The 21596-nt window shown below is 43.8% G+C and overlaps 1 protein-coding gene across 4 annotated transcripts in view; it reads right to left on the bottom strand.

Annotated features, from left to right (window-relative positions):
• KIF2C (kinesin family member 2C) overlaps positions 1–21596 on the bottom strand; it is a 49100-nt gene that overhangs the window by 25488 nt on the left and 2016 nt on the right. For 2 of the 4 annotated variants that reach the window (XM_073357924.2, XM_073357925.2), the window contains exons 2-11: positions 20036–20130; positions 17321–17428; positions 16956–17004; positions 13207–13329; positions 9834–9947; positions 8180–8280; positions 5635–5730; positions 1380–1434; positions 1121–1283; positions 672–762 (exon numbers count right to left, since the gene is read on the bottom strand). In XM_073357924.2, the coding sequence (XP_073214025.1) occupies positions 672–762; positions 1121–1283; positions 1380–1434; positions 5635–5730; positions 8180–8280; positions 9834–9947; positions 13207–13329; positions 16956–17004; positions 17321–17428; positions 20036–20130 (995 nt within the window). Of the gene's footprint in view, positions 1–671; positions 763–1120; positions 1284–1379; positions 1435–5634; positions 5731–8179; positions 8281–9833; positions 9948–13206; positions 13330–16955; positions 17005–17320; positions 17429–18482; positions 19449–19789; positions 19816–20035; positions 20131–21596 lie in introns of those variants that run through there. The other 2 variants (XM_073357931.2, XM_073357926.2) reach the window with 2 other exon arrangements.

The following is a 21596-nucleotide window of genomic DNA, read 5'->3' as shown; positions in this document are numbered from 1 at the left end:
TTGCCTTGGTGTGCATAGAAACCCCAGCCTTGGGTTGTAACTGCCCTGCTTTAAGCAATTTGTCCTGAATTGGCACTCTCAGTTGGGTCCTGCCAGAACCAGCATCATTACACCATGTATGAGAAGAGGCTTATTTTTGTAAGTGTATTAAGTATTTCTGGAAGAGTTCAGAGAGCCTTTAAAGTGTACATCTTCAAAATATGATACAAACAATCCTTACACCTCTTGAGTGCGCTAGTACCCTATTTCACAAGCTGGGGAATGAAGGCAGAGAGATTGAGACTTGCCTGAGGTTAGTGACAGAGCCAGGATTACAAGTCAGCAGGGCCTGGTCCTGGTCTTCAACCACTAAACAACATTGCCAGAGTCAGCCTCATTACTTTCTCAGCAATAAGAAAAGGAGTACTTGTGGCACCTTAGAGACTAACCAATTTATTTGAGCATGAGCAATATGAAAGGAAGCAGCTATTCGCTTGCTGAAGTTTTAATGGTTACTAACTCACCTCTTGGTAAGGTAAGTGAACTCTCTCCATTATCATTTCAAAGGACGATCAAAAACCAAGATCCAATTGCTGGATGAAAGGCTATTTACCTTAAATATCCAAATGTGCTTTAATCAGTTTATCTAAACTGAGATATTGGAGGCCTTTAGAAGACAGCCAGTCACTTACATGCGTTTTGCCGCTGCCTGTTTGGCCGTATGCAAAACATGTAGCCTTTCCACCCTCAAAGATGGTCTGTACAAGAGGCCTTGCAGTGAACCTAGGAATTTAGAAGTATAAAAAGAATAAGGCACAAAGAAAGGAGGCACTCTCCTGACTAGCCCATACTTGGCTTCAGCCATCACTATACTTCTAGAATCTTCAAATAATTCCCAGGAATACAACAAATGGCAGTGGATTCAGTAGTAAACATTAAGATCAGACAGAAACTAAGCTAAGGGCTCCTGTTAGATGTTTCACAGTCCACTGGTCTCTACCAAAACCAAATATGGTTAGCTGGATTGTAAAATATCAATCCCTTTAAACTAAGACAATCTGAGATAGTAACCCTTTATGTTTTCATTCCCACCATGTTAATCCTGTGCTGCTCAGGCCCATTATGTAAGATGATACATTACCTATAAACCACTTCATTGGAAGCAGTTTCATCAAATGAAAAATCAAATCTAAATGCCTGGGTCTCGAGATATTTTGTTAGGTCCACTTTCAACTTTGGCTCATGCACCAGCAGGACACACTTGCTGGGAACTGTAATCACATCACATTCCTTCTTGTGAAGTTCTGTTGATGGAAAAAAAATATTTGTAACATGAATGAGTAACGTCAAACTGGCATCTGATTCCAGGCTAAATTTTGCCAATACAGACACACACTTACCTTGCTTATTTAAAGGGCGCTTCCTTACACAAACACAGATCCTGCGCTCTTCTATCTTTAAGAGAAGGAGAGGTTACAGTGAGACTGAATACAGAGTATCACTATTCCCCCCCCCCACCACACCTGTGCTAAATCAGTGTTGCAGTGGAGGCTGTAAGGATACAAGGGCCTGGTCTACACTACAGCATTAGGTTGACGTAAGGCAGCTTACATCAATCTAATTATGTCAGCGTACACAATACAGCCCTTCTCCTGCCAGCGTAAGTGCCCTACTACACCAACATAACTCCACCACCACAAGGGGCGTAGGGCTTATGTCAGTGTAGTTCAGGTGACGCAGTGTCCCTGTAAAAACTGCGTTACTTGCATCTATTGGCTGTCATTCTTGTCAATTTCATGGCTCCATACTCTGCAGCCAGGCTCCTGCCTGGTCTCTGCTCCAAGCTAGGCTGCCACCCAGGCTCCCCACAGGGAGCCACAGCTGGCTTCCTGGCTCCATTCCTTTCTGGGAATGGAGTAACCATCTGGACACTGGGTGCAGATCTCCCTGCTGGAAGCCAGGCTGCCCCCCACGGCTCCCTAACAGAAACAGGGTAGCCACAGCAGGCTCCAGGCATGGATCTCCCTGCCTGGAGCCTGGCTGCCCTCCTGGGGTTTTGGCCCCTGCTCCCTACCAGGAGCACAGCTGTGCCCAGCAGGGAGCTCCACATCCAGAGTCCTGTTAGGTACCATGCCCCTGGTGGGGAGCCAAGAGGCCTGGTGCAGCTGCCCCATTCCTTGCGTGGAGCCACGGGTGGAAAAAGAGGAAAGGGGCAGCCTGACAGGGAGCTGAGAGCCCTGAGAGCCATTGTCCCCTTAAGTCAGTGGAAGTGCTCCTGGTGAAGATGTACACCACTGACAGGAGGAGGATAGTGTGGATGTGAACCACCACAGTAATTACTGCCATGGCTGTATGTCGACCTAATGTAGGTCAACTTAAGTCTATAGGGTAGAAATGGCCAAGATCACTAATATCTCCTCCCCATCACTATTCTGTGAATACCACCAGATTTCACTCTAATTCTACTGATCAGAGCAGAGCCATTGTTGGCAGGTTATCTAAGACCATATCCTATTATTGCAGAAAGCTCACCCTGCTGCAAAGATCTATACATAGTGTGTTGGGCTAATGACAGCCTGGTCCAAAACAAATTAAAAATCCAAACAGACATGATAATTTGCAACGTTTGTAATCCATGTGCCAAATTCAGCCCCCCAGTAGCTCCTCTGATTTGAGTGGGACACACTAAGGTTGTATTTGAATGTATACGAGGGATGCAGCACCACCATTCGCTTGGTCGAAGTGGAGACCGCCGAGATTCCGATCCGGAGCAGAGTTAAGTAGGGCTGTCCCCTCAGCCCCATCATCTTTAACCTTGCCATGGAGCCGTTGCTGCGAGCAATCTCCAATGGCCCAGATGGCTTCAACCTCCACAATGAGAGGGTGAGCATCCTGGCTTACACGGATGACCTGGTCCTGACCATGAACGACCCAGAGAACCTCCACCGTATGCTAGATGCCACCAGTCGAGCTGCCAATTGGATGGGGCTTCGCTTCAACGTAAAGAAGTGCGCAACTCTCCACATCGACGGCAGCAAAAGGGACTCGGTGCAGACAACAGGGTTCCAGATCCAGGGCGAGCCCATCATCCCCCTTACAGAGGGGCAGGCGTACCAGCATCTTGGCACGCCGACGGGTTTCCGTGTCCGGCAGACACCTGAGGACACCATTCAGGAGATCTTGCACGATGCCGCCAAGATCGACGCCTCCCTGCTAGCACCATGGCAGAAAATAAACGCCCTGAACACCTTCCTGATCCTCTGCATCTCGTTTGTCCTAAGGGGATCCTCCATGGCGAAGGTACCCCTCAAAAAGGCAGACAAGATCATCCGGCAGCTGGTGAAGAAGCGGTTGTTCCTTCCCCAGAGAGCCAGCAATGAGCTGGTCTATATCGCCCACAGGCATGGCAGTGCAAATGTCCCCCACATGGGTGACCTGTGTGACATCGCGGTGATCACCCATGCCTTCCGCCTGCTGACATGTCCCGACGCTACGGTAAGGAACATTGCAGCAAACGCCTTCCAGGACGCGACAAAGAAGCAGATCGGCAGAGCCCCCTCCAACCAAGACGCTGCCAGCTTCCTGAGCGGTTCTCTGGATGGCGAATTCGGATGGGACGGGCACGACATCGCTTCACTGTGGTCCCGCACTCACAATGCCACGCATCGCCTGGGGAAGCGCATCGGCCGCCGCTGGGAGCAGTGCGAGGAGCACCAGGAGCTGGGAGTCCTGGTGCTGCAGATCAGGCCCGACAACAACACCATCGTCACCCCGAGCGCCAGGGGCATGCTGGAGAGGACTCTGAAGGCAGCCATCCACTCACTGTGCATGGAAACCCTGAAGTATAAGCCGGACCAGGGTAAAGCCTTCGAACTGACCAGCAAATGGGACACCAGCAACCACTTCCCCGCTGAGGGCAGCTTCACCCGTTTCACAACTGGCATTTCATCCACTGTACCCGGCTCAACTGCGTCCTGCTCGATGGAGCCGTCCACCACAGGAACTGAGACAAGTGTTGCAGGAAGTGCGGCTACTCCAACGAGACCCTGTCCCACGTCCTGGGCAGCTGCAAGCCCCACTCCAGAGCCTGGCAGGTGCACCACAACGCCATCCAGAACCGCCTGGTGAAAGCCATCGCACCACACCTGGGGGAGGTCGCCGTGAACTGCGCCATCCCCGGTACTGACAGCCAGTTGTGACCCGACGCAGTAGTCACCGACGAGGCCCAGAAAAAGATCATCCTCGTCGACATCACGGTCTCCTTTGATAACAGGACCCCAGCCTTCCGCAAAGCCCGAGCTCGTAAGCTGGAAAAATACTCTTCCCCCCCCCCAGCCGACACCCTGAGAGCAAAAGGGTACGAGGTGCAGATCGGAGCCCTGGGCGCTTGGGACCTCTGCAACGAGCGTGTGCTGCGGACCTGTGGGATCGGTCGACGCTACGCATGGCTCATGCGGTGTCTCCGTCTCGGACACCATCCGATGGTCCAGGGACATCTACATCGAACACATCACCGGCCACTGACAGTATCAGGTGGTGTGAGCCGGTACGACATCATGCATCCACTATGGGAAAGGGACAGAGACTTTTTCCATTGGACCATACGAACTGGAACCATAAACTCACTGAACATTAAATCTCTCCAAGTGAGGGTAAATCCATCCTCATCATCGTATCCACTCATTATACTCCACACCTGAACATAGCCATTATATGAACAACAAACCCCCATATCTCAATGTTTGTACTTTGACCCATTAACCTTTAACCCCCAATCGGGGAGATTGCAGATTATGTATTTCTTTACACCTGGTGCAGCTAAACCAAATTTCGCACCCCTTGCTAATCTGTACCTTATTCCCTGATAACCAGAAACTTCTATGCTTAAACCCTGTACCGTTTTCTTTTTACTTCAACATCATAATAATTTTATTAAGTCTGTAATCACCAGATTTGCATATTGCGAAGTTAACTTCACAGTGACCTCACTAGATCTGAGCTCTTCACATTGCAGTCAATTTAGGCATCGCTGCAGTCCAGCTACAGGATCATTTTGTTGGGGAAAGTCCACATTCTGCATGTCACTGGCTGAGCTTAACCAGAAGAGGTATTTAAAGAATTTGTGGACTGGGCAAATCTCTATTCTGCAGCTTGGTGGTATTTACAACATCACCGCTTAGTTTTCAGCCTCCTCATGTTAGAGGCATTTGACCAACATATCAAGAGTTTGGAATAGGGGTCAACAGCTAGCAAGCTGCATTTTACTTCTCTGGACTCAAGTTTTGTCATTGACAGATCAGAGTAATATTTTTCCAAGGCTAGGATGATACTTCAGTTATTCTGGCATTCAATGTAGTCTTAACTCCAGAAGTGGCAGTTTCCACCACCACCTTCACAGCTTGTTCTGCTGATCTGCTTTGAAGTTACTCCTAATATTTAACTTACATTTTCCATGTTGCAGTGTGAGCTCAATACTAAGCCATGATGTCGCACTGTTCCTGCTTATCCATGGTACACCAAGTTAAACTAGGCAAGTTCAAGTATTTCTGGTTAAGTCTTCGATAATCACTATCGAAGCACGAGTGTTCAATGAGCGGAAAAAAATCACAGATGATATTGGTACATTGCAGTCAATGATTCCAAATATTTACTTACTGGGTCATTCATAGATATTGGTTGGCAGTCTAAAGTAGCTCTGAATTCCTTGATCATCCGTGCAAACTCCCAGTTTGGACAGCTGCTATCGAATTCCTGCAGGGCAGTGACAGACATTAGCTTTAGCAAACCGCCAAAAAAGGTGCTGCCTAGGAGTACAAAGGGCACTACTCTGTGTGCAGCTAAAGAACTCAGTTTATTGTTACTCTGTCCTCATGCTGCAAAGACATGTGAAAGACTCTGGAACTAGAAATAACCTGACTGAATGATTAGGATTTCTAATCTCATTTTGCTTGGAAGGGGGAATCTTCCTATGCAGCAGAAGGAACAGAGCTGAAGGAGTTTTCAGTACTCATTTTAACTGCTGATAAGCACACCTCCTCTCTACCCATCCATTGCCTTCTCCCACAAAAACACACCCTGTATTTCTCCATTTGTACCCCAGTTTTCCTCTACATAGTACCAAATCTGTGTGCTGTGTCTGCGTTGTAGCACCTCAAACAAACTGGGAAGTTTACACTGACTGCCATACCGATGAATTTTAAGACTGTTGACAATGCAGAACAGTAAGAAGAGCATTAAGTTTTATGCATGGTAAATTCCTCCCTGTGCATAGTGAGAAGAGATAAGAATACTGCATTATGTCTGCACTCCCTGAGGCAGATTCACATGACAGGGAAGAGAAGAGAACATTCAATACCCTGCCATTTGTCAATGAGTTTCAATATTGCAATTGTCACCACTTTGCTTTTCCATTGCTAGTGGCCAATCGTTTTGTTCAATTTATGCTTAGTTCAATTATCCAAAAAGTGATGAAATCTGTTTCAGTAAAATACTGCAATAGTTTCAAGAACATTGTGTTCATTTCTGGGCTTCAGGAAAGATGTGGACAAATTGCAGAAAGTTCAGAGGAAAACAACAAAAATGATTAAAGGTCTAGAAAATATGACCTATGAGGAAAGATTAAACAAACCCAGTTTTGTCAGTGTGGAGAAAAGATGACTGAGGGGGAACAGGAGAAGTCTTCAACTACATAAAAGGTTGTTATAGAGGAGGAGGAGGAGGAATTGTTCTTCATGTCCACTGAGGAGAGGACAAGTAGTAATGGGCTTCAGCTGAAGCAAGGGAGTTAGACATTAGGGAAAGCTTCTTAACTGTAAGGGTAGTTAAGCAGTACAACAAAGTTACCAAGGGAGGTTGTGGAATCTCCCTCATTGGAGGTTTTTAAGAGCAGGTTAGACAAACACCTGTCAGGGATGGTCTAGATCAGTAGTTCTCAAACTTTAGCAACCCGAGGACCCCCATTTTTATTTAAACATTTTCAGGGACCTCCAAGCCCTGCCACTCAGCCTCAGGCCCCACCCCACCCCTTCCCCCAAGGCCCCACTCTGGCCCCACCCTCCACTCACTCCATTCCCCCCTCCCTCCATCGCTCACTCTCTCGCACCCTCACTCACTTTCACCAGGCTGGGGCAGGGAGTTGGGGTGCAGGAAGGGGTGAGGGCTCCGTATAGGTGGCACTTACTGCAGGTGGCTCCCGAAAGTAACTGGCACATCCCTCTGGCAGTGGCTCCTAGGCAGGGGGGCCAGAGGATCTCTGTGTGCTGCCCTTGGCTGCAGGCACTGTCCCCGCAGCTCCCATTGGCTGGGAACTGAGGCCAATGGGAGTTGTGGAATCGGAGCTTGGGGCAAGGGCAGCATGCAAAAACCCTCTGGCCCCCTCATCCTCCCAAGGGCTGCAGGGATCTGCCGGCCACTTCTGGGACCAACATGGAGGCAGGACAGGCAGGAAGCATGCCTTAGCCCCACTGGACTTTTAGCGCCTAAAATCTCCCAGTTTGCCTTCAGTAGCCCCCCTGGAGATAGAGCCTGATTCCAGGAGACTCCTGGCAAAACTGGGAGGATTGGCAACCCTAGTTGATCAGCGGGGCTGGCAGCCCTGGACATGATTCTGCTCCCTCCCCCGAGTGCACCCCGTCCCCGCTCCTCCCCCCATCCTCCCAGTATCTCCTGCACGCCAGGGAATAGCTGTTCCCCAGTGTGCAGGAGGCGCTGGGAGGGAGGGGGAGGAGTTGATCAGCAGGGCCAGTGGACCCCCTGGAGTACTCTCTGGGACCCCCAGGGGTCCACAGACCCCCGTTTGAAAAACACTGGTCTAGATAATACTTGGTTCTGTCTCAGTGCAGGGAGCTGGTCTAGATGACCTATTAAGATCCCCCTCCAGTTCTACATTTCTATGATTCAGAAATGTCACCTGCAACTGAAAGAGCAAGTCTGGGGTTTAAAAGCCTTCAACTGCAGAAACAGCTACCCGGGAGATCCCTAAACAAATTCAGCCTGGAGAGAGCAGACAGGTTGTTTACATCCTTATGCATGACACTTTAAAACAAAATCCACAGCGAGTGTAAACTGAAACCAAACACTGGGCATGTTAGTCCAAAATGTGTTTTAGTTTGACCATTATAAACACACTATCCTATAGAATTTTTCTTATCCCAGTTTATTCTGGGGGAACCATGGGTTACTCCCTGATCAAATACTGCACCTGTGCCCGTTTTGTTCTGATCTCACTTATCTGGGCTCTCTTCTCTTCCCTCTTGCTTTTCATTTTCTCCATCTCTTTCACAATATTAGATTTCCTCCGAACTGGAAAAAGAGACATTTATATCACTTTTATGTGAAGTTGTTACCACAAACAAGTTTCTTTTAGGCAGAATAATTTCTTTATCTACACCCTCCCCCTGCCCATACACATACAAAACCCTCTTCTGTACAAACTGGGATATCATGACCTAGAGTCTTGTCCTGGAGAGGGTGTTCCTTATTAGTTGTGTCCAGTGGTTGTGACAATCCAGGTACAGACACCACAAGAGTCTGAATCCCAAGGAGTTAGCAACTGAATCAACTGGTTTTGTATGCAAGGTTGTTAATAAATACATCAAGTAAGGTCTTATGAAAGCTTGTAGTGTTCTGAACTTGATGGTCATTAGGAGATGTTTATACAGACTGTGGTTATGAATCTATGTACCTAGAGTATTGTGCTCATACACTGTACTACAATTTCAAATACACTTCACAACAGGCAGGGGCTCCTATTGAGCCAGGTGTTTACACAGAACTAAACACAAGTGATGATCCATAATACAGCCCAGGAAGAGAGAAACAGAACCATTACAGTTAATGGGAAGAGACTGAGATGCCTCAGCTATCAAGCAGAAAGGGAATTCCCCACACTCTGAATAACCATAATCTGAGAGAAAGAAAAAGGCTGCAAACCCTGTTAAAAAGGGAAGGGGGTTGAGGACAAAGGCTTCAGAAACTGAGGGGCAGCCTCTACGCAGGAAGCAGTCCATGAAACACTGGATCCCCTCTGCGACAGGGAGTATGGTGGGAAACTGTTCCGAGGCAATGGGTAACTATTAGAAAAGGGAATTTATCCAATATAGAAGTGTAAAGCCTGAAGTTGTATCTATGTGTATTTTGTGTAACTCGTGTTTGCCTTTCCTTACTAGTTCATCTGTGATTTTTTTATTAAATGAACTTTATTTTTACCTCAAGCATGTCTCTGCTGTGCAATCTGTGTGGAGTGTGCATGCCAAAGTGAACTGATAACTGGGGGCTGTTCATACCTTTGGGGGGGTGACAAGCAGAGAGGAAGTCAGGGTGCCTGGCAGTTACAGAACTTAGTAGACTTGGGACTGGACGGGCTGTTGGGAGTAACAAGGCTGGTGGAAGCCAGCGGAGAACTTTATGCTTGTGGGCTGGCTACTAGTGTCAGGGCTCCAAGCCACAGCAGCACAGCATTAAGGCACCTAAAGTTAAAAGGTAGGAGGTCACCTTATTGGTGTTGGCGATTCCCGTGCCCCCAGCAACAAAGGAAAAAAAAAAAAAAAGAAAAAAGTCAGTGACCAGTGGTGTCTTCACAAAGTATAGCTACCAGCTACTGAAGCTAGTTAGAAAGCCATTGTATTGCTATTCTGGGGTGGAGCCAGTCCTTCCTGGCAGATCTATTTGTATATCAGAACTGTACCATATTTCAATTTGAAGTCATCAGGATGTTTCCTTTTGCTGCTAAGCCACTTTCCAGGAAGTCATATTAAACCTCTGAGCATATGGGGAAACAATCTTAACTGACGCTGCTTAGAGATGCAATGCTGGTCAATGAGCCAGCCAGCCGTCAGACAATAGTTCTTATTTACCTGGATTTGCTGAAGAGCTGCTTCTGATAGATGGATGTTCTTCTATAACTTCATGTACATTTGTCAGTGAGGATTCTGTAGCACAATGTGGCCTGGTAGTTCGGGCTCGGCCAGCTGTTGAAAGAAAGCAGGTCAATGGAACGGTATCTGTTAGACCTCAGAAATGAGGGAGAACAGCCTTCCAATTTGTAGGGCCCCAAGACAAGAGTAGAGGGTGGGGAGGGAGAGGAGTCAGGCCATGAGCTGCCCTGCTCTCCAATTCTATGGCAGGTGAGGGAGATAGGGCTAACCCAGAAGGTACAGCACTTGTATGGGATGCAGGCACCCAGTGGCCATTTCATAGTAATTTAGTATAAAAAACTGCCAATCCAATAATAGTTCACAATCTGTAAGTGTTTCCTTTAATAGGCCAACATATAACAATGTAATAGGATAGTGCAGAATTCTGCTGTAAGGTTGTACTATACACACACCTTTAGCTTTATTCTCATTTGTGCGCACTATGGTACCGCCAATTATATGATCACATCTTTGCATGTATATGATCTAAGATAAAGTTACTTAAATACTTGACTATGGAACTGAAGATTACTGTAGTGAAGATATCTATGCACCATACCTTAGCTTCTGCATTTCCCATCTTTATTACTTACCTGTACAGCCTTAACATTGTTTTCATACAGATTTTTGACTGGATTTCTTAAAAATCAAGGTTTGCCCAGTGTCCAAATTGCAGGTCAAGTATATATTTCCACATAAGGTAGGTTATTTAAATGCATGAAGAGTGCAGGTTTTCTCTTGTTTTGTTTTTAAAGTGAGGCACAAGTGCTTCTCACCCCATACCAATCTCTCCTCTACCAGCAAGAGTTTAGAGATTTTGGCAGCATAACTCATGTAAAGGCTTAAATATGAGAGACAAGATGGGTGAGGTAATATCGTTTAAATGGACCAACTTCTGTTGGCAAAAGAGAGATTGCCTCACCCACCGTCTCCTTTAAGCCTTAAAGTAATTTATGATGCTTGAGTAGCCTTAGAACCTGATCTTGCTCCCACTGAAGTAGATGGAGACTTTGCCATTTATTTCAATGAGAATAGGGTAGGACTTTTAGATTTTTTCTTAAAAAGATTTTGGGAAGCTACAAAAAAAGTGCTGGCTAGGGGAAAAAGTGCCTATCGAGCTTGACTCCTATTAGAGGTCTGAGATTTAAATGAAATCAAGTTTCAAGATCTATGCAGTGCCTTCAGCCTTGGCTACATTTTTCAGTTTATGGATCTCATTGATAAAAGTCTGAAGATTAGGGCATTTGCCTACTTTAAGCAGTGTAACTTTAAAGCAAACTAGTTGAGAACTGTGCTTAAGAAAATGTTTTGCATCTGCATAACGATGCATGTCTAGCCTTAAAATTAGTTGTACATGCTGTTTCAGAGCCACAGATCTGTGCTATGCCCCAGCTTTTACACGGCCCCTTGGAGGAATCCCTTCAATGTACTAGACCAGCAAGGGGTCCAACTCTTCCACAACTGAGCCTCTGGGCTCCAGCACTTGTTTCACACCATGAGCTCTGCCCAGCGAGTCTAACTGGGGAAGACTCCTGTTCAGAGACACTTTGCTCTTCAGGGATCAGTGCACCTCAGCATGTATTTGCAGTGACACCAGGCAGCCTTTTCAAAGCAGAGCAGGGTTTATTAGTCAACTGGAACACAGCCTTGCGAAGTCCTTCGGTTACCAAGGAGAAGCAAAGGTGGAGACAGTCCATACCAGCCAAGCCAGAGCTCCCATAGTGGTTTCCTCTCTCTGGCTATGCCTACAGTACAAGCGCTGCAGGGGCACAGCTGCAGCTACACTGCTGTAGTGCAGGCACTTACTACGGTGACTGGTGGGTTTTCTCCTGTGCTGCAGTAAATCCACCCCCCCAAAGACGCAGTAACTAGGTTGACCAAAGAATTTTTCTGCTGACCTAGCTGTGTCTACAGTGGTCGTTAGGTTGACCTAATACAGAGCACGGGGTGCAAAATTTCACAGCCCTGAGCAACATAGTTAGTTTTAGATGTAGATCAGGCCTGTCTGTCCATCCCAGGTGAGCTCCTGGCCTTTCGAGAGACACAACTCTTACCCTAGCCTCCTGTCACCCCAGGACACTGCCTTCTTCCTGCAGGCTCACGCTGAGTTCACATGTTCTGCCTGCCAGAGTTTCCTGTGGCTAGTTGTCAATTGTTCAGTTGTTGGGATTCTCATTGTCCTTCTGGATCCTCCACTGATAGGGTTGTTTCAGCCAGACCTTTAACCACCCATTCATTTCACCCCAGACTGTTATGTGATACAATGCACCTCATGTTTCCTGCTCTGCCCCAAGTGCTGATTTAACCTTTCAGTGTCTGTACATAGCAGTGCAAAGCACACAGAGAAACTGAGGCACACATAGGACTCCAATTAGTAGTTCCCACATTTGTCACACATGTGCAACAGGCAATTTAAAAAAAAAAAATCAGCTTTGTTACACTTAAGACTACTTTTTCAAAGCCATAGCCCAATGTCTGCATGGAACAGACTGAGTTTTAACAAACAACCTCTCTAAAGTTCAGGGCCCATCATGAAAGCCGACATGGAACATGCAGCACACATGCTTTTGCTGTGTGAAGTAGCAAAATGAACAGTAGGAGCTACCAATAAAGCATTAAGTCTGCATTTCCAAAAGAACAAAGCAGGGCTCAAATACTTTCCTTACCCAATAGGTGTAAATACATGTGACTGTACCAGTAATCAATACTGCTGCAGAATTTGAAGTACTTTAGCTACACTCGAGTACATCCATATCCCCAATTAATGGAATCTGTCAACGCAGTACAGCTCAGAGGCAATCCAGCTTTTTTTGTCTCCAAATATTATCCTTATCTTAAGTTATCCTTGCTAAGTCTTTCAGATGAGATATAAAATGCATTAATAGCTCTTTTAGCAAGAGCAGGGCCATTACCCCTGCCATTCAAACCACATTGCCATGTGGGTAAAAATACACTTTGCACTTCCAAGAGAGCAGATACTTCACTTCCCATCCTAGCATTATGTATGCTATTGTGCACTGTTAAACAGATGTCAGATTCATCCCAAGACATGCATGTGGTGGATTAAGTGATTTATTTTTTCAACATCAGGAGAATTTCTGGTTATTGGAAATCCCTCTTAATTAGAAGCCCTATGTAAAATGCATGATCATGGACCTATTGTGGTCTCTTCTCTTCTCTGTTTAAAAGGGGAAGAGATTTTGGTCAGTTCTTTCTGCTTTTACAGTTTGCACACCCATGAGATAAGCATTTTGAAACACATAAGACATTCAGTTCAGTTTAATCACATTTTACTGGGCTTGTCTCCACTCACCAGGCACTGTTGAATGGTTTCTTGTTTGTGTAGAAGTGGAGGGATCCACCTCCATCTCATTATCTTGGAGGCTGCCCTGGGATTCTGTGATAACAGACATCCTGGTAGAACGGCTACGTAATACTTAGGAAATAAAGAATTCAAGGTCAGTATTGAGCACTGACAACAGCAGGCCAGTTTCTTCAAAAAAGATCAGTATGCTCATGAAAGTAAAGAACAATAAGGAAAGCAGCCTGGTTAAAGAGATACCATTCACAGCAGGCTCTCGGACCCTTTCAAGAAGTTTAGGGTGAGGCAGGGTGCTAGAAAGTCACCTGTTTGGTGAAGAGAGTGTTCTTGAAAAAATGCCACTAGTGGAAGATAAATAATTAACTCCAGATTTGCAGTTCCAATGGGTTCCTTTTCCTATTCCACTTTAATTAAAAAGAAAATTAGGATTCATTAATTTATGCTGAGGTTTCTGAACTACCATTCTTGAAAGGGATCAGAAGGCTCATCTTCACACTCCTGGTCACTGGATCAATCAATCTTGATGAAGGTGTTATAAATCCAGTGACTATTTGACAGGAATTTATCTGTCTTAGTCCACACATCACAAAATTAGCACCTCGGTTAAAGTCTCTGTGGAGACTTCCAAAGACAGCATACACATGGAGACAGCTTCTTTGTCATCACAGTCTCTCCATGTGAGGGTTGAGGAGGTATCATGCATCACCATGGCACCTAAGTACAGTTAGAGCTAGTGTGGAAACTTCCACCAATGCTAAATTCACTTAAAAGCTATGATTACAGCATCTGACTAATAAAAGCTGCACTATCTCAAGATTTACCATGCAAGCTGCAAGGGAATTAATGTCTTAGCAGTCACACATTTAAATCTCTATTACTTTAAAATAGTTCTAGCTTCTTACCTGGAAATTCTTTTAGAGCTTTTATGCCAAGGCTATATCATCCATTCAAATAGTTTAAAATAGACCTTTTTTGTGAAGAAAGCAAATCTTACATGAAAAATTTAGAGTGCAGTATAAAAATTGGATCTATCATCCCCTCTAACAATTGTAGGAATTTATCCAGAATAGAGCAATGAGTATTCTCATGTGAAGACAAGATTTCTATTGCACACCAAATGTTTATTAGAATAGTGGATAAACCCTGTGCACAGGAATTGTAATTGTGCCCATGAAGCTCAGTGCAGATCACACCAGAATTCTTTACCTGGTTGCTGCTGCTCGGGCGCAGAGACATTAGGGGTCACCGTTGCCACTTTAGGAACAAAAAAGAATTGTACTTCCATTATGCTTGGAGATGGAATTAAATGCTGTGTCCTTTGTGAAGTGTAACAATTTCCAAACCGGAGCTCACCAGAAACACTCTCAGTGTCTCCAGCACTCTGGTCACTTCATTACAGAAAGAAATGGCATGCGGTATCGTGACACCACTGCTCCCTTACAGGACAGAATACCAAATTCAGAAGACTGGCAAGATTAGTTTAGGCAGAACCAGTTTTACAATTAACTTTTTTTCAAAGTTACCATTTATTTTAGCTTCCCTCAGGAGCTGATGCAGTAGTACACGTTACACACTGATGGGGACTTTGCTTCCTTTTATGTGCTCAGCCAAAGAGGTTTGCAGGACCTGAAAGTGTTGAGCTTTCTAATCAGTTTAATGCAGGGCTCAAAATAGGAGGATATTGGTCCCTGCTACTGTAGCATAGATGTTTTGCAAAAGAGAACACACACTACTTTGCTTTCTTGCTGGATTCAGAACTGGTCTTTTTTTATGCACCAGGACAGTGGTTCTCAACCTTTCCAGACTACTATAACCCTTTCAGAAGTCTGATTTGTCCTACGTACCCCTCCAAGTTTCACCTCACTTAAAACACTACTTGCTTACAAAAATCAGACAAAAATACAAAAAAGTATCACAGCACACTATTGCTGAAAAATTGCTTGTTCTCATTTTTATCATATTTATAAAATAAATCAAATGAAATATAAATATCATATTTACATTTCAGCATCTAGTATATAGAGGAATATAAATAAGTCAGTGTCTGTATGAAATTTTAGTTTGTACTGACTTCACTAGTGCTTTTTATGTAGCCTGTTGTAAAACTAGGCAAATATCTAGATGAGTGGATGTACCCCTGGAAGAGCTCTAAGTACATGGTTGAGAACCACTGCACTAAAACACTGGGACAATAGCCAGGCAACATGCACTGCAAATTTTCACTTATATTGTATGCGTCAGAGTACCTCTAGGGAGGGCACTGCCCATCTGTCAGTAACTGGCTGGGTTAAGAGCACTTGATTGGTCAGCTAGCCATTCACTTCCAGGGAGTGACCAGCCTAGAGGCAATAACTCCTAGTACAATTTCCAGTCTACCCGTTTTATGGAGAGTTCCCTGGATTAGTGACAGTTTGGGATGCCTGGGTTCCTGTCAGATCTGCCACTCCCTGCAACAAGATTTGTATTGCCTTCCATCTCCAAGGTCACACAGAGAGCCAAGAGAGAGAGCTCAGAAAGCCAGTAGCAGCTGGGGTGAAAGCCTCCTGTTCCAAAGCTTAGCACTCCTGTACTGGACAGGACAAATGGTAGCAAGCAAGAGGCTTGCTGCACTTTTGGAGGGAAGGAAGGCAGAGCCAACATGGCAGGGGGCAAGGAGAACATAGCTAGCATAGGATGCTAATTCGTAACTTAGAATTCTATGGAAAGCTAGTCACACTTGTGACCACTGTTCCCTCTAAGCTGTGCGCGTGCACACAGATCCTAAACTCCATGTACACGGCAAAACACACACACAAATTTGCACAGAAGAAATTTTTTTCACACACGGCCTGTCAAAAATTAGAGGGAACATTGCTTGTGACCACGAGCACTGAGGTGGCAAACTGTACACACTTTAGTAATCTTTCCTCCCCAAACTAACAAAAAGCCCCAAGAAATAAATTAGTCAACTAAAATCTGAAAGTTAAAGTTAGATATGGGAAGGGAACTACACCGGACCGTCGCTAGAATGCGGGATTTGGGATCCATGTGTGGTACCGCGTTATAGCGGGGATTGTGTTAAAACGAATTGCAATTAAAGTAATTAAATTTGGGATCCATGGCTGCGACTGTATTATGTGTGAATTCGCGCTATATAGATGCTCGTGCTAGCGAGGGTCTGGTGTATTTCCCAGCTAGCCCCATACCTTCCAGCCCAGGAAGAATAACCTCTTATGGACCCCACTTTCCCTTGCAACATGCCAATCCTCAACTAGCTTTGTTCAAAACATTTTATTCTGTTGACACAAGAACCATTGACCCTATTCCGGAGCCTCTCTACGCACTCACTTTCCAATGGATTATGGAATTTGCAAAGTAGAATTTACTAGTATTAGCTGTAGTAAGAATTCCCCTGAAGCCTGTAGAACTATACAACTTGGAAGAGGGAAAAAGAAAAACACTGTTGTGATAAAAGGCAAATTACAATTACCAGCTTGCCAGCTCATAGATGCACAAAAGCAGCCTGCTGGCAGTAGGCCTGTATTAGGGTACCCAAGGTAGGAACCCTCCAAGACCCAGAAAAGCCTCAGAATGCCTTAGAACTAATGATTTAAAACTCAGATTTCAATAAGGAACCAGCATAAAGTACAATTGCTTAACTAATACATTTTGTAGTGTTGTGTTGCCTAAATTAGAGTAAATCTCCAGCATAATTTATTTTTGTCTTATGACTATAGACAAGAATTAAGAGTCATTTTTACCTTCTCTTGGAGCAGGAATTTTTGAAAGCGTTGTTCTACGTTTTTGTTTCTAGAAAGAGGTAAAAAGCCACTATAGTAAGTATCTGAAGCATCTACCATGCTTTTTGCATTATACAATTAAGATATGGTAACAAATACAAGGATGTGCCTGTTCTTTTATAGAAAGCAGTACAGGAAGCCCCAAAAAAATCCATATGGAACAAAACATGCATACCCAGAGACCTCAAAGTTTAAAATGGAAAGTAAGTGAAAGAATCAAAGCAAAGCAGTTTTAAAAATAATCTGTACTTATTTAATGTTCTGACATGCTGCGGTTTGAATTTTAGTACCATAACAAGAGTCTGAAGAGTTTAAGGATTACATACCGGTATAGTTACATTCTCCTGCAGAGGCAGGTTCTCTTTCACATCAGAAGCAGAAGGAATTTCTTCTAAAATCTCTGGATTTATTGTTACCACATCTTCAATCTCAATCTACAAAGGCAAAGACAAGATTTACATAGAACAGAAATTGTCTACTAACTCCAATGTAAGACAAATAGCTTGACATAAACCTTAAATAAAGACAACCAAATATAAGCCATTCATTTGTTTGATGTGGAAAATTAGGGTTGTCTTGATTAGTAATGTAGTATTTTAAATTCCACTTGAGCAGTCTAATCGGACTATAATAGAAATCTGCTAGCGAGACCATCTACCAGCGTCTGCCAACCACCACTCAGTTCCGCAGGAGCCATTGGGCACTTCTGAAAACACTAGCAAAGCACATTTGTCACCGTTTTAATCTCTTGGGGCTAATCTTAGTAAAGCTCTCAATCACTTCATGATTTCTGCTCTAGGAGAGCATTACGAGTTTACAATATAGTTGTGCTTGTTGAAATAATTATATTAAAAAGCTACTCACACGGAGGTAAATGAAGCATTCAACATTTAAACCAAAACAATTAAATTCATCTGCATTTTCCCCATATTCACCCTCCTGCTATTTGCAAGTGGGAGTAAATAAGTGATTTCACCTCAACCGCCAAACTCCTGCTTTACCCTGTAGTGAAGTCATAATCCTTTATCTACAACATTCTGCAGCTCTGGAAAAAGTGTGATGTCACAAGTGTCTGTGGGAGAGGAGGGGGGCAGTGAGGAGTTGGGCTGTGAAGGAGAAAACTTAGGCACAAACTGAGTCTCTCCCCCTTATTTTTACTGTGTAAAGATAACCTTATAAAACACTGAGTTTGTATGCCACATAGTTGTATAATTATCACTTCATCCTCCACCGAAACTAAGCTGCCTTTGATATTGAAATAGTACCTATTCTGCACAAGTAAGTTTATATATTAAATATTAACCTTTTAGAGGCTTTAAGTGAAAACAACTATGTCATTTAATCCTCTGTAAAATGAGCAAATACACAATATTAACTGTTCTCATACAAAAGAGAAAGTATTCACCAGATTTTTAAAAAACAGATTTCTAGATATGTGATTGTCTCCAAGTATTATGGAAACCCAGGACAATCATCAAGTTTACTCACTTCTAAGACAGACCTTGGTAAATGCCAGTCCCTCCAACTCACCTGGGCTCTGACAGTCATGGTTTCTTCCCATTACGATAGCAGATCACTTTGGAGGTTCTGCAAGTCAAAAAACCTAGGCCCCCATGATACCTGTGCAACCTCATTGATCTTATGCTCATGGGTTTGCACTGGTAGAGTTCAAACTAATTTGCCTGCAAAACATCTATTAATGGTGATTATGCATGACATAGCATACCCAGCTTCAATGTCAGAGCGCCACCTCATCTTTCAAATCTTTCTCTACCTGCCGGTACATATTTAGACTTCTGACTAGCCTAGATCTGATAAGAGTTTCAAGTCTCAGACAATGCAATTAGTAGTTGGACTCTGGCCCAAACCTCACGGCTAATTCCCCATCTGTTGCAAAGACATCTGGGATCTCGTGAGCAAGCTCCTCAGTACAAACATCCACTAAGTTTCAGGAAAAGCAAAAGTTTCCCTGAGTGAAAATAAAATAAGCAGAACTAAAAAAAGGAATGTGGTAAATTGTGCAAGCTGGGAGGAGATTTACAAAGTCAGATTCCAAAACAAACGGGAAACAAGGAAAACCCTTTTCTACAGCCAATGGAGCGGGAAGATGTCCGGCAGAATATTAGAAATACCTCCAGTTCTTTCTCAGCTTGTCTGTCAAAGACAATGGAGATATTCTAAGTATGGTTTTAATGCATAAGTGGGTAGGGGATGTCCAAAGTATCCAACTAATCTCACATTTTGCCATATGTTAGGAAATTCTTCCAGAAAATTTTTGAGAGATCATTAAAGGTGCTGAACACCAATAGAGAGCTGCCAAGGTTGAGTAAGTCAGGCCTTTGTTAAGAGCATGACAGTACGACACTAATGAAGAAGTCATAACTCATCACTTATGAGTCGTAAAACAAATGTATGTATATAAATAAATATGCATTTAGTTTTATTCTGAATCAACTATTCTTACTAGAAAAAAAATAAAAAAACATTGCCCTCAGAGGCAGTGTATGTCAGCAATACTATTGCAATTATTATTTGTGATTAGTTTGAGGTTAGGAAAACTGTGAAAACCCCTTATCGCTTATTTCTGTAAACTAGACCACTGTATTCCAACTAAAGAGCCAAAGTCAAACACGGCCCAAAATTAAGGATTTGTAAAAACAGACTTAGTTTTTGTAAGGCCAATAAAATCTTACATTACGTTCCAAAGAAAATTAACAGATAAACCTTCATCTGCAGCATTTCCAAACCAAATATTACAACTTTTATGCATTTGAATCTGAAGAGTTAGAACATACCACAAACAAAAAGTGAACTGCCCAAGCTGTTCTCCTTGTCCTAGGTGAAAGAAATATTATATTTTTAACCCTCAGTTTAATGAGCCATGGAATTCTATGAAACACATGTAAGAAAACTGGCTTTAAGCCCAAAGGATCTTTATTTAAGAGAGTCATGGATTTCAGCCCCATGCTTTATAACTATGCAATTCAAAGATGCTGCTTTACTCCAGATAGAGTGAGCCTGGGGACACCTCTCACACTCACCTCTTTTCCTTTGGTTGATTCCCCTTCGGACCATTCTACCGAGACAGACAGCCTTTCAACATTTACAGTCTTTATAATTGCACTGTGAATTAAGCCTAAGGATTAAAGATAAATTCACATTTCATCAAGTCATTCAACACAACACAATTAACTTTTGCTGAAGAGAACAAATCCTCATATTCATCTCTGTAATACCAATTCAAGATTGGAAGAATAGCTTTTCAGAGAGAAATTTGCCAGTATTCTGTATCCAAAGCTATGAGCCATTGTTAAAATCTGGGAATGGCCTTCATACTATAAATATTGGATAAACATTCAAGACACAAAAAAGCAATGAAGCTGTTAACTCTGCTGTCAGCCAACAATTTCCTAAGAGTACCAACACCCTTGAGGGCCCAGCTGCCCAAAGGAAATTAATGCCCCAGCAAAGGGACAATAGCAGCTTAAAGACCACATCCCTGCCAGAAAAGGTGTTATGTGCTATAGAGCCCGAACACTGAAAGACTTCTGGCTTACTTAGCTTATTTTGGCAGCACTTAGTAGGTGTTTTCCCATTTATACGGGGTTTTCCTACACAGCAACCAGGGGAAAGAATTTTTTTTTTTTAAAGTGGAAAAAACAGTCCCATAAAAAAGAAAACACACACACAAAGATAGCCTGGGGGAGTTCAAGGGTCTGTTTAGAACCAGAAACCACTTTTTAAATAGCACTGAAGTCTACTAAACAACATGTTTACAGCATCCTTTCATTTTCAATGTCCTTTGGAAAGGACAGAGTCTCATATATGCCTTGTGTCATTGGAAAGATTTCATCAATAACGGAAAGGAAAAAAAGCCAAGTCTGTAAGAAGACCAGTCCCCTAGGGGATCACAAGCAGTGAGTCCAACAGAGGCAACCAAAGGCAAGAGTGAGAATATAAGAATAACCATACTGGGTCAGACCAATGATCCATGTAGCCCAGTATCCGGTCTTCCAATACTGGCCAGTATCAGATGCCTCAGAGGGAAAAAGCACACATTGGGGGAAGGGGGTGTGCACACATCCATAGTGAATATGACAGCCCCATTTGAGCATGGAGCTCTTACAGTTTCACTGCATACCCAGTGATGACAGGACAGGGGAGAAAGGGACTTGTCCCAGCTGCAACCCAGAGGTCCAAGGTGGATGGGGGCTCTCCTCCTGAGCCCTCACCCCCAATAGAGAGGCTGCTTCCCAGAGGTGGGGAGTGCTGAGGAATGGTAGAAGGAGAAACAGCGGAATAAAGACAATGGACTTCAAGAAGGCAGACTTTAGCAAACTCCGAGAACTAGTATGTAAGGTCCCATGGGAAGCCAATCTTAGGAGAAAAAAGCTCAGGAGAGTTGGCAGTTTTAAATAGACATTATTAAGGACACAAAAACAAACTGTCTGAATGCACTGGAAAGACAGGAAGTGTGATAGATTGGCATTAATGGTCTGAAACGCAAAGAGTCAAAGGTAGAAGAAAGTAGTAAGGATGTAAATATCAGTTAAAAAAGTTAACCGGTTAAACGATTTAAATGATTTTGTTTAACTGGTTAAC

Source organism: Lepidochelys kempii, chromosome 8 (genome assembly GCF_965140285.1).
Source record: "Lepidochelys kempii isolate rLepKem1 chromosome 8, rLepKem1.hap1, whole genome shotgun sequence".
NCBI lineage: Eukaryota > Metazoa > Chordata > Testudines > Cheloniidae > Lepidochelys > Lepidochelys kempii.
The sequence above is the reverse complement of the archived record's forward strand: the minus strand, read 5'-3'. Positions and strand labels throughout refer to the sequence as shown.